This window comes from Dreissena polymorpha, chromosome 10 (assembly GCF_020536995.1).
Source record: "Dreissena polymorpha isolate Duluth1 chromosome 10, UMN_Dpol_1.0, whole genome shotgun sequence".
NCBI lineage: Eukaryota > Metazoa > Mollusca > Bivalvia > Myida > Dreissenidae > Dreissena > Dreissena polymorpha.
Window position 1 is genome coordinate 23,993,082 of NC_068364.1, and position 13,751 is coordinate 24,006,832.

Consider the following 13,751-nt stretch of genomic DNA (forward strand, 5'->3'; position numbering starts at 1 on the left):
GCTCGTCGCGTGCTCTTGAATCAAGGTAACGCATACAAAATACGAACAAAACTGACCATACAAAACAGGAAACCGTGAATCAAGGAAACCATTCAATCGTGCGTTGTCTGCATGTATTACCGATAGTTTACACGTAAGCATCTGGTTAATGTGGTTGCAGCGTCTGATTTTAAAGCATGAGCGGAAAGTGTCGTCCCTCATTAGCCGGTGCAGTCCGCACAGGCTCATTAGAGACGGCACTTTCCGCTTAAACTGGGTTATATACTTCAAATAAACGTAAAATAACTCGATCAGTATATTCTCTTATAAGCTTGTGTGGAATGCACATGTATGCTTATATCTGGGACGAAACTTTACTCACATCCATTAAGCCCGGTTTTCTAACAGCGCGACTTATATTTGATTCAGGTTTCGTAGCGTACTCTTACACCTTGGCCTAGTTTCATATAAATACTTAAGTCAATATTCTGAAAACTTTGAGATTTTTTACAGGTATTAAGAAGAATGTTATCATCTTACTCAATGTAGTGCGCACATTAGTTTATTTAGGATAAACCTGTCCCAACTCTTACTTTGAGGAGAAATATGTTCATATTCCTGCAGCTGAGAATTGAGATAATTCGTGAAGTGACACACATTTTGAATTCTTTACTTAGCTGAGTGGAAACTCGAATTCATCTTCTATGTTGAGCTCAAAACTTCAGAATGTTAATGATACTGGGCCCTTGTGGTTGCAGCGTCTGAGCTCAAGGAGGCGATGGAACAACTGGGTGAGAGACTGACGGACGATCAAATCCACGAGATGATGAGGGAATGCGATATAGACGGGGACGGGGTCGTCAGCTTTCAGGGTGAGTCGGCCTTTGTCACTTGGCAATTTTGTAGGCACGAATGATATTAATATCCAACGTAATCCATGCATACATCCAGCTTCCAGATAAATCAAGATTTTCCACAAATGGGTAGTGGACAATACTGTGACGAAGTGTCAAGTTAGAGCTTAATTCACAGTATAGTCTACTCCCCATTTGTGGAAAATCTGGATTTATCTAGACGCTGGATATATGCGTGGATTACGTTGGATATTAATATCATTCGCGCCTACAAAATTAACTCAGATGGTGCGAGCATTAGTCCGGAAAATCTAGGCTAAATGCACGTGCATAAAATGTCGTCCCAGATAAGCTTGCGCAGCCCGCATTAAAGGGGCCTTGTCACGTTTTGGTAAATTGACAAATTTAAAAAAAAAATGTTTCAGATTCGCAAATTTTCGTTGTAGTTATGATATTTGAGAGGAAACAGTAATACTTAACATGTACCATGTTCTAAAATATGAATTATGTGCATCTTTTGACGATTTAAAACCCTGAAAATTATAAAGCGTTGCAACGCGTAACGACTGAATAATTTGGAGTGTTTTGTTGTTGTCGTTATATTTTGTGATACTACGAGGATTGCTTATATAAAGAATACAATACTAAGATGGTTGAGTGGTCTTAGTGTTACTATTTTACTCCTGGACTCCAGGGGTCAGTGGTTCGAGCCCCGTCGAGGGTTACTTTTTTCTTTCCTTAAATTTATTCTTGTTTTTTTACTGGAGCTTTTTAGATCCAATGTTTAAATTTATCAATTTAAAGCATCTAATGGCAAACTTCAATACATGCCAATATCTGTGAAAAGGCCCCTTTAAGCAAAGTTTTTCCAGAACGCGGCCCACATGGTTGTCAGGTAGGTGTTTCATCCATTTAATCTTCCGGGATAGATGTCCAAAAGTATTCATTTTAGTGATACCATCGTTTTCGTATAAGTTGTGCATCAATAGCTTACACATTCGAGGTGAATGTACATTAGCTTTTGTTTAATTGACCCATCGCTATTAGGTTGGTCGTTGCCGTTGACAGCATTCAGTTAGAAAGTACTATTGTTATCGTTACGTTTAACCATCGTTGTTGGCTTCGTCATTGTGGTTGTCATCTTTCAGGGTTAGTGTTCGATTGGTGCAAGTTAGTTGGCCATTTGTTGTCGGGTGTAATTTACATCGTTGTCATCAATCCCGTTCATCTTTCGGGAAAGGCGTCCGACCGTTGTCAGCTTCCAGGTTAAGTGTATTATTCATGTCGGGTACAATGTACATCTTTTGTAAAGCCTAAAACTTATTGGAAACGCTCTCGAGTCCGTTTCCGTGAACTATAACCAGTACTTGGTTTCTATGGGAGAGATCGCTCCCACAGTGTGGATCGAACCCGTGACCTCCCGGTCGCTAGGCGTACACCATGTCCACTACAACACGGCGACCCTCGTACATCTTTGTAAGCGCTCGTGGTGAATGTAACGTCGTTGTAAGGTACTATTCCCAAAAACACATGTTCAGCCGTGATACAGTCAACCTATTGCTTCTATTTATAATAAAAAGACTATTGTACAGATAAATGCAAATTTTGAATGTTTTAAAGGTTTACCATAGAAAACTACTATAAAGTAGCTGCAGGTAAATTGTGAATATAGTGCAATACAAACATAAACAAGAGGGACAAGTTCGCTCACCTGTGAGGAGTCGGTTCATTCAATCTTTACCTAATGTCAAACATGACATAGATATTGACCAAACAAACATCCTGGTCAAGTTTCATCATTATTGAACCAAAACTCTGGCGTACGGAGTGTTTTTGTTTTTGTAAGATTTGAAATGGTGACCCATATTTTGAGTTGACCCCCCCCCCCCCCCCTCAAACATCAAACTTTGCTTACAAGGATTTTGTATAATATAATGAAAATCTGGATAATCTAAAGGCAATAATTTTGGCATTAATTATGTGATTTTGCTCATTATCAAACTTGACTGAGATTGATAAAGAATGCTTGAGAGATGTGAATGCTAGTGTTTACATACCAAATGTGGACGGACGGACAGCGGACAAAGACCAATCCTAAAACCTTACTGAGCAATCAGGTGAGCTAAAAAGTGTGTTTCACCGATCTAAGCCATTTTCCAACTTGTCCAAGAAATCAATAAAACCAATGTATTGACTAAGTTTCACGATGATTAGGCAAAAAATGTGACTTCTATAGTGTTCGATTACAAGGTTTCTCCATCGGGACCATTTGCAAACTCATCTGAGATATATATAAAACAAATCTATTCACAAAGTTTCATGATGATTGGGCAAAAAATGTGACTTCTAGAGTGTTCACAAGCTTTTTTTTACTAAATAAATATAAGAACACTGCCCCCCCCCACCCGGCAGCCATGTTATTCAACTGACCGGAACCATTTTCCAACTCAACTCTCGTATCATGGAAACAAATGTTCTGACCAAATTTCATGAAAATTGGGCAAAACATGTGACTTCTAGAGTGTTCACATGTTTTCACTATATACATAGAGAGAAAAATGCCCCGCCCACTGGCGGCCATGTTTTTCATCGATCTGGACCATTTTCGAACTCGTCTGACATATCAATAAAACCAATGTTTTGATTAACTTTCATGATGATTGGGCAAAAATTGTAACTTCTAGAGTGTTTACATGGTTTCTCTATAGCCATATAAGGAAAACTGCCCCGCCCACTGGCGGCCATGTTTTTCAATGGACCGGAACCACTTTAGAACTCAACCAACATATCATTAACACAGACATATAGACAAAGATACATGAAGATTGGGCATTAAATGTGACTTTTACAGTGTTAACAAGCTTTTTCTCTTTTTTTTTTACTAAGAGACCTTATTTTTGACCCTACATGACCCAGTTTCAAACTCGATCGAGATTTCATTGGGACAAAACTTCTGACCAAGTTTCATGAAGATCGGACAATAAATGTGGCCTCTAGAGTGTTTACGAACAAATGTGGACGGACGGACGACGGACAAAGACCAGTCACAAAAGCTCACCTGAGCAATCAGGTGAGCTGAAAACAAGAGCTGTCACCATAGGATGACATATGCCCCCTATAAACGCTTTGATAGAAGTTATAGCATTTTTCGCCAGGTCGATACCAAATGTAGTCGTGAAGACGCGGGAACGACCTGAAAATAAACTACAACAACACACACATAGCATTTTTCGAAACCTCAACGCAGATTTCGAAACCTAAACGCGGAACCTTAGTTCAAGGTCAAGGTCACAGGATTCAAAATTTGTGTGCGTATGGAAAGACCTTATCCATATAAACATGCATACCAAATATAAAGTTTATATCTCAAGAGACATAGAAGTTATGAGCATTTTTCGAAACCTAAACGCAGATTTCGAAACCTAAACACGGACCCTAATTTCAAGGTAAAGGTCACAGGGGTAAAAAATTGTGTGCGTATGGAAAGGCCTTGTCCATATACACATGCACACCAAATATGAAGGTTATATCTCAAGGGACATACAAGTTATGAGCTTTTTTCGAAACCTAAACGCAGATTTCGAAACCTAAACGCGGACCCTAAGTTCAAGGTCAAGGTCACAGGGGTAAAAAAATGTATGCGTAAGGAAAGGCCTTGTCCATATACACATGCATACCAAATATGAAGGTTATATCTCAATGGACATATAAGTTATGAGCATTTTTCGAAACCTAAACACAGATTTCGAAACCTAAACGCGGACCCTAAATTCAACGTCAAGATCACAGGGGTAAACATTTTTGTGCGTATGGAAAGGCCTTGTCCATATACACATGCATACCAAATATGAAGGTTATATCTCAAAGGACATAGAAGTTATGAGCATTTTTTAAAACCTAAACGCAGATTTCGAAACCTAAACGCGGACCCTAAGTTCAAGGTCACGGTCACAGGGGAAAAAATGTGTGCTTATGGAAAGGCCGTGTTCATATACACATGCATACCAAATATGAAAGTTATATCTCAAGGGACATAGAAGTTATAAGCATTTTTGGAAACCTAAATGCAAAGTGTGACGGAAAGACGGACAGACAGACAGACAAACGGACGGACGGACGGACAGTTAGATCACTATATGCCCCCTTTTCTTCGAAAGGTGGGCATAAAAACATCCAACCTCGAATAACAATTAACACATAAATGAAACACAACTACACTGTATTATTATGAAAACATTAATAATCAAAGGGGAGTAACTACGGTATTCTTAAATGCAATATTTAGAAGAGTTGTCTCACATGTTACATGACCTTAATTCATGATTGTTTGCAAGCTTTTTTATTATATAAATATAAGGAAAACTGCTACATCCCCCTGGCAACCATGTTTTACAACAGTCCGGAACCATTTTCAAACTAATCTCACATATCTAGGAAACAAAAGTTCTGACACAATGTCATGAAAATTGGGCCAAAAAAGTGACTTCTAGAGTGTTGACATGTTTTCACTATATAAATATAGAGAAAAATGCCCCGCCCACTGGCGGCCATGTTTTTTCACCGATCTGAACCATTTCCGAACTCGTCCAAGAAATCAATAAAACCAATGTTTTAAGCAACTTTCATGATGATTGGGCAAAAATTGTGACTTCCAGAGTGTTTGAAAGGTTTCTCTTTAGCCAAATAAGGAAAACTGCCCCGCCCACTGGCGGCCATGTTTTTCAACGGACTGGAACCACTTTTGAACCACTTTTGAACTCAACCAACATATCATTAAGACAAACATTTGGACTTAGTGACCTAGTTTTTTACCCGGCACGACCCAGTTTCGAACTCGACCGAGATTTCATTGGGACGAAGCTTCTGACCAAGTTTCATGAAGATCGGACAATAAATGTGGCCTCTAGAGTGTTTACCAACAAATGATTATGGACGGACGGACGCACGGACGTACGACGGACAAAGACCGGTAAAAAATTACACTACAATACAATACAAAATAGTAAAATGTTATTTATGGTAGCCTTATGTTTCTTGATATATACTTTGCTGACAGGACAGACCATCTTTAAATACAAAATGCATGTTTTCAAATATACAAACAATGTGATGCTTTCAATTTATTTATTTTAGCTCGACTATTATATATATAGTGGAGCTATCCTACTCACCCCGGCGTCGGCGTTCCCGTTGGACAATGTTAAAGTTTGTGTACCACCTAAAATATTTTCAATGTCACTCGACATATTGCTTTTATATTTTGCATACTTCTTTACCAACATGACCCCAACCTATAAACAAGAGCAGACAACTGTATCAAGCATTTTCAAAAATTATGGCCCTTTTTCCACTTAGATTTTTCATATTATTGATTAATCTATGTTAAAGTTTGCGTACCACCTCAAATATATTCCATGTACCTTGTCATATCGCTTTTATATTTTGCATACTTCTTAACCAACATGACACCAATCTAAAAACAAGAGCAGACAACTGTATCAAGCATTTTGTAAGATTTATTGGCCTTTTTTCACTTAAAATATGCATATTTTTGATAAATCTATTTTAAAGTGTGCGTACCACCTCAAATATTTTCTATATCCCTTGACATATTGCTTTAATATTTTGCATACTTCGTTACCAGCATGACCCCAACCTATAAACAACAGCAGACGACTGTATCAAGTATTTTGTAAGGATTATGGCCCTTTTTTCACTTAAAAAAAGGAAAATTTGGTTTAGTTTTGTGTTAAGCAGCACTTTATTCCTAAGGTATCATTAGCCATTGCTTTCGTACGTGTAACACTTACTAACTGTTATTAGGGGACTGTGCAGGCAAAGTCATGTTACTGACTGGCATTTTGACAGAATTATTGCCCCTGTTATACTTAGATAATTGAACCTTTGGTAAAGTTTTGTGTGTTGGTCCATTTTAGTCCTAATGTATCATAAATATAATTGCTCTCAGACTTGAAACACCCGCTAACTATCATAAAGGGGACTGTACAGGAACAGTTGACTAACTATTGTTGGCATTTTAACGGTTTATGGCCCTTTTTTTACTTAGTCGCTATGAATATTTTATTAAATTTTGTGTTTATATCCACTTTACTTCTACAGTATCAAGGCTATTGCTTTCAACCTTCAAATACTTCCTTATTTTCATGAGGGTACTGAACCTGGCAAGTTGAATTTGACCTTAACCTTAGAATGACCTTTACTCTCAAGGTCAAATTAATAAATGTTGCTTAAATTGCCATAACTTCTTTATTTGTGATCAGATTTGATTCATACTTCGACAAAACAACACTTACCTGACATACCACAATGGACTCCACCCAAACTATCCCCAATTCCCATCCCAGAACCACCCCCCCCCCCCCCCCCCCCCCAAAAAAAAAAAAAAAAAAAAAATTAAAATACTGTTTTCATTTCTTTTCTTATTTTTGAAAAGATAATATAATAAATGACCACCCCCTCCACATAATACCCCCTCTCCACCACTCCCCACCCAAAAAGTTTTTTTTTGAAACATTGTAAAAAAAAAAATAATATTTATTTAATTTTTGAGGGACCATCCCACTCAAGCTATTGCTATCAAACTTGAAATAAAATCATAATACTTTTTTATGTCTTTACAAATAATCAATAGATTAGTACAAATCTTTAAACACAAGCGATCAATATGTTTCAATTATGGTCCTCTTCCACTTTGAATATGACTATATTACCTTGACCTTATTGAATATGAACAATTTCCCCCATGATGGCTTACGTTATACTGTCAAGCACTCGAATAGTCGAGCGCGCTGTCTTCTGACAGCTCTTGTTTCAAATACTATTTTGTCAAAATGTGTCAAAGCTATTTAATCTGTGTATTTTCTTATCATTTCAGAGTTCGTCAAAATGATGTCGACCGTTTAAAGACTGCATGGTGATCACATTGATTTACTAATTGAACATGGTTCGCTATAAACTTCGTCATACAGTGCAAACAACAACACCCATATAAAACAACAATTGCGGACATGTAAAGCCATCAATCAACGATTGACTGATGGTTCAAAACCAAATGACAGCGAGGCATTCGATGAAACAGCCACGGCAAAATTTAACGTACATTTATTTTACGAGAAAGGGTTGTAAATTGGCTTATAGTGTGATGGGATTTTCCTTCCTATTTTGAATCTAAAACAAATCGACCACTATGTTAACTCTTTCAGTACTGGAACCGAATTTTGAAGGCCTTTGCAAACAGTTTGGATCCTGATGAGGCGTCTCATCAGGATCCAAACTGTTTGCTATTTTTATATTATTCTTTGAAAAAATGAAGAAAATGCTAATTTTATAAATTCAGCAGACGACATTTTAGCAGACGACAAATTTTCCGGCATGCAAAGGATTAATACGATACGATGATTTTGTTTAACGTACGACTATAGTAACGAAAACACTACAAAACTAACTTTTATAAGAATGTACATTAATAGCGTATTAAATATAATATTGGATATTTATGTAATGATTTTTTTTTTATTAATTTAGACATATTTTTATATTTGTTGTACTTTAAATAATAATGGAATCCCAGATGGAAATGCATAATATATTATTTTTCCAATTCACGTATTTTATATGGTGTTATGAGGTGTAAATTTAACAAATCCATTATTATATCGTTCGTTATTCAAATTCAACGAGTTTCATCCGTCCGAAAGTAGTCTTTGAAAACAACATTCACAAGTATCGTGGTCTTCGAGCATAAGTTTACAACATATGGTGTGTTCTATTGCAACTGGCGATTTGAGCGCAATAATTTAGTTTTGAAAAGAGGACATTCCCAAATGGTATGCAATACCGAACAACTGCAGTGCCTTCAGCACTTTGATTTGAGATGTTGGCACCATTGTGTTAGTTGTTCTGGTTGGTTGGTTGGTAGGTAGGGAAGAAAACGTTCTACGTTTAGTACTTTATCACAGTTCATCGGTTTGTAAATATAACGTATTCTATTTAATGAATAACCGAAATCGGCCACACCTTTCAAGTTTTATCAAGTAAGCCCGTGACGATGGACAAAGACGAGAGTTAGAGCAGCGTAATACATGTACGCCGAAGACAGGCGAGTGTTCACAAGCACAATTATTGCTCAACAAAAGGCTAGGTGTTAAATTACCACAACATGAGGACCATGTGCCCTACTTAAGGCGCTAACCTGAGACCCAAGGGCTAGCTGATTCATGAAGATTATAGTAAAAAGTGACTTCTGTAGAATTAGCGAGTAAAATAGTTTTCGAGCTCGCATGACCCAGTTTCAAACTTTGCCGAGATTTAATTAGGACAAATAATATGGCTAATATAGCGTAAACAGGTTTTCACTACAGCCATATAAGGAAAACTGCCCCCCCCCCCCACCACCACCCGCAGCCATGTTTTTCAACAAACCTTGGGATTTTTTTTAACTCGACCGAGTAGTCATTAAAACAAGTGCTATGTAAGTTTCATTTAGATTGCACTAAAAATGTGACTTTTAAAGCGTTACAAAGGTTTCAAAATAGCCATATTTGGAAAAAGTTATCACCCCCTCCCACCTGGCGGCCATGTTTTTCGATGACCCATAACCATTTTCAAACTCAAGCCGAACTAGCATTAGAAAAAATGTTCTGACCAAGTTTCACGAAGATTTGACTAAAATATGTGACTTGTAGTGTTAAAAAGGTTTTACAAAAGCCATATAAGGAAAAATGTCCCGCCGCCTGTCGGCCGTGTTATTCAACAGACCTGAACTATTTTAGAAATCAGTCAATGTATCATAAGAAAATAATGTTTTGACTAAGGTTCATGAAGAATGGACTTCTAAAGTGTTAACAAGGTTTTACAATAGCCATTTAAGGAAAACTGCAACGCCCTCATGCTGCCATGTTTTTCAACCAACCGAAACTATACATTTTCGAACCCGTCAAAGATATCATTGGGACACGAGTTTTGAGCAATTTTCATGAAAATGGGACAATAAATGTGGCCTCTGGAGTGTTAACAAGGTAAAATGTTAACGACGCATGACGGATAAAATGTGATCAAATTAGCTCAGGTGAGCTAAAATGGTCCGTGTAAATGCAAAATAATGCATCGGTTCTAAAATGCCAAGAAAACAATACAGAAAATAATGTATTATCAAATTGCAAATTCATATAATTATTTAAGTGAGATACGTAATTTAAATAATTAGACCTTTTACACGGGTTTGATATCGTAAGCTACCGCCATATATCAGACATTGATTGCCATCTAGCGCTCACCTAAATGTTCACTAACTGTCGAGACTTGACCTGGTGAACTAGATATTGGACGCACATTATCCTGGGGTGGTATTCCAGAAGCATCTTAAGTTAAAAAAAAATTATCCTTAAATTGGGAATTTTTCTTCAGTGTTTCATTTCATACTGCAATAGTTAGGCATCGAAAATTACGTTAAAAACATCATTATGGCAATGTTACTTGAGGAATACAAAAAAACATGCATGTCTTTAGTCAGTAAAGAAATACAAAATATTGTAATTTTAAACTTACGTGAAAATATTTAAGAAATGACTTAAGATGTTTCTGGAATACGACCCCAGATACGTACTTGGCATAGGCATTTTCAAAATAAAAATTCTGACCAAGTTTTATCAATATTGAGTCATAAATGTAGCCTGTATAGCGATTACAAGATAAGAATTGACGTGGTGACCTAGTTTTTGAAAGTACGTCAACAAGATTCACGTTCAGCCTATGCATTGCCAAGACAATCATTCTCAACAAGTTTCATCAATATTGAGTCATACATGTTGCATTTACAGTGATAACAAGGTTTTTCTAAGCTTCGGTTTGGTGACAGTTTTCGAACGCACATGGCCCAGAATCGAACTCGGCTTAGATATTTTAATGATAAACCATCCTGGCAGGGTTAATCAAGAGTTGATGAAAATAATGTCTCTAGTGATATTACGAGTTAAGAGTTGACGGCGCACACCGGACTGCGCACAGCAGCGGACTGTGAGCAACGGGTAATACCAGAATTTCTCTGAGTTTTCGGACACTTAAAAATAATACTTTTTGTTAGTGTCCGAAAATTTAGATACGAAAAATATTCAAAAATTACAGGTTTACGAAAATTTAGAGACACAAATTAAGGTGTCTTAAAAATATAATTATATTGAAATAAAAGCAATAAGCAGATGTACTGCTATTGTGAGCTAAAAAGTAAACGAAAACAAGTTAAAGTGATATTATGGGCATTTTTCACTGTTGAATTGAGCTGAAACGAATTAACAGGTCCAAAGAGTTAGTTAAATTGTGGTTACTGACCAATTATCTGCAACTCATCTTGCTACCAATTGTTTATAAAAATATATTTAATATTCGATTTCTTAAGTGACTCACCCAGTCCTATAAGCCGAAATGATCCGTAAAACAAAATTGTGCCTTTGTGTCGTATGAACGAATCTGCACTAAAACTAAATTTAGATTCACATCGTACATGCATAATCAGTCGTCAAACGAAAGTACGGTTGATATTCAAATGCATTATTTTTCTCTTTCCGAGATATTGTTTTAGTATGTTGATTCTGCATTAAGAAATATAAGTGTATATGAAGTGAAAACACCAAAAATAAACTACGGTTGCGATAGACACCTATAAATTGTTAGATGCCCATAATACCACTTTAAGTATACCTACCAATCCATTTACGTCATTTTTGTAGCTCATAGTGGAAGCAAAGAACTTTTTGGGGACAGCAAACAACCATGACTTTCTCCAATCAACAACAGAGCGCGATGTGTTCAGATTAAAGGATTCGGAGCTTATAACAATTTAGGTGTTGGCTTCATAATCTTACAGTGCACTTGGTAGAATACCAATTACAATTGACTGTTTAGGATTTTCGACTGTTGTTTGGTGATCTTTATCACAAATTCATTCAGTGTTAACATTTCTCATGATTTTTTATTGTTGAGGTATTTTAGGTATTCTTACAAAAATTTTGAATATATAGCTAGTTAGATTAACGGTTCATATATTGATGCTAATTATGCATGTTATATTGTTCCACTTTGTCTTAACGAGCGGATATTATTGCGTGATGTTTCCAGGATACGCTCTTTTGCCCTCATCAATATAAGATTACGCAGAAAGTTGCGCATTGATACATTTACTGACTGTAAAATGTACCATAAGTCCCAGGTTGATAATTGTTTAATTTCTGAATGATAATTCAATCTTTATAATTATTAATTTATTATTGTTATTATTATCACTATTATTGTTAGTATTTTTTCATCATTATGTTCACGATAATAATGCATTATTAAACAAAACAAGCAAATTCGTTGAATTGATATTCCCCGCCAATATGCTTCTGGACACAACTGTGTTATATTTGACACTCAAAAAGCATTTTTTTCAAGATACAAAGGGCCATAACTCCGTTATTAACATATGGTGTACCCATATGGCATGCATCATCCTCTTATCGATATATATACTCATACCAAGTTTCAATCAAATCCACCAAAGCACTTCCAAAAAATGGCTCCGGACGAACGGAAAGACGGACGGATTGACAACGCTAAAACAATATCCCTCCGCCTATGGCGACGATAAAAAGTTGTATTCAATGTTAGAAGTTGGTAATGAATACTAACAAGAGGGCCTGAAAGGCCCAACGTCGCTCACCTGAGACAACAAGATATTTATAAGTACAAATCTTCTGACCAAGTTTCATGAAGATCGGAAAATAAATGTGGCCTCACGAGAGTTAACAAGGTTTTACTATAGCAATTTAAGGAAAAATTCCCCGTCCCCTGGCAGCCATGTTTTCCAACCAACCGGCATCATTTGTGAAGTCGTCCAAGATATTATTGGGATGAATCTTCAGACCAAGTTTCATGAAGATCGGACAGTAAATGTGGCCTCTAGAGTGTTAACAAGATTTTTCTATAGCCATATAAGGAAAATGCCCCGCCCCTTGGCAGCCATGTTTTTCAAGCAAAGGTTACCATTTTCAAACTTATCCAAGATACCGTTGGGACAAATCTTCTGACCAAGTTTCATGAAGATCGGAAAATAAATGTGGCCTCTAGAGTGTTGACAAGGTTTCACTATAGCCATATAAGGAAAAATGCCCCGCCCCCTGGCGGCAATGTTTTTCAACCAACCGGCATCATTTTCGAACTGATATTATTGGGATGAATCTTCTGACCACGTTTCATGAAGATTGTACAATAATTGTGGCCTCTAGAGTGTTAACAAGATTTTACTATAGTCATATATAGCCATATAAGGAAACATACCCCGCCCCTTAGGCCATGTTTTTCAAGCAAATGTTACCATTTTTTAACTCATTCAAGATACCGTTGGGACAAATCTTGAGAGCAAGTTTCATGAAGATCGGAAAAATAAATGTGGCCTCTTAAGTGTTACAAGGTTTAACTATAGCGATATAAGGAAAAATGCCCCGCCCCCTGGCTGCCATGTTTTTCAACCAACCGGCATCATTTTCGAACTCGTCCAAGATATTATTGGGATAAATCTTCTGACCAAGTTTCATGAAGATTGGACAATAAATGTGGCCTCTAGAGCTTTAACAAGATTTTACTTTAGCCATATATAGCCATATTAGGAAAAATGCCCCGCCCCTTGGCAGCCATGTTTTTCAAGCAAACGTAACCATTTTAGAACTCATCCAAGATATCATTGAGACCAATCTTCTGACCAAATTTCATGAAGATTGGACAATAAATGTGGCCGCTAGAGCGTTAACAAGGCAAATGTTGACGCCGCTCAACGCACGACGCAAGGCGGACAAAAGGCGATCACAAAAGATCACCATGAGCAAAACGTTGAAATTTGGGAACGGTCAACTTATTTTCCCGTAG

General features: G+C 36.9%; 1 protein-coding gene across 2 annotated transcripts in view; it reads left to right on the forward strand.

The window, feature by feature from the left end:
• The window catches only part of LOC127848657 (calmodulin-like), a 347,495-nt gene extending 338,991 nt beyond the window's left edge, over positions 1–8,504 (forward strand). For both annotated transcript variants that reach the window (XM_052381238.1, XM_052381239.1), the window contains exons 5-6: positions 738–851; positions 7,729–8,504. In XM_052381238.1, the coding sequence (XP_052237198.1) occupies positions 738–851; positions 7,729–7,757 (143 nt within the window). In that variant the 3' untranslated portion in view covers positions 7,758–8,504. The remainder of the gene's footprint in view (positions 1–737; positions 852–7,728) is intronic.
• The last annotated feature ends 5,247 nt before the right edge of the window (positions 8,505–13,751 follow it).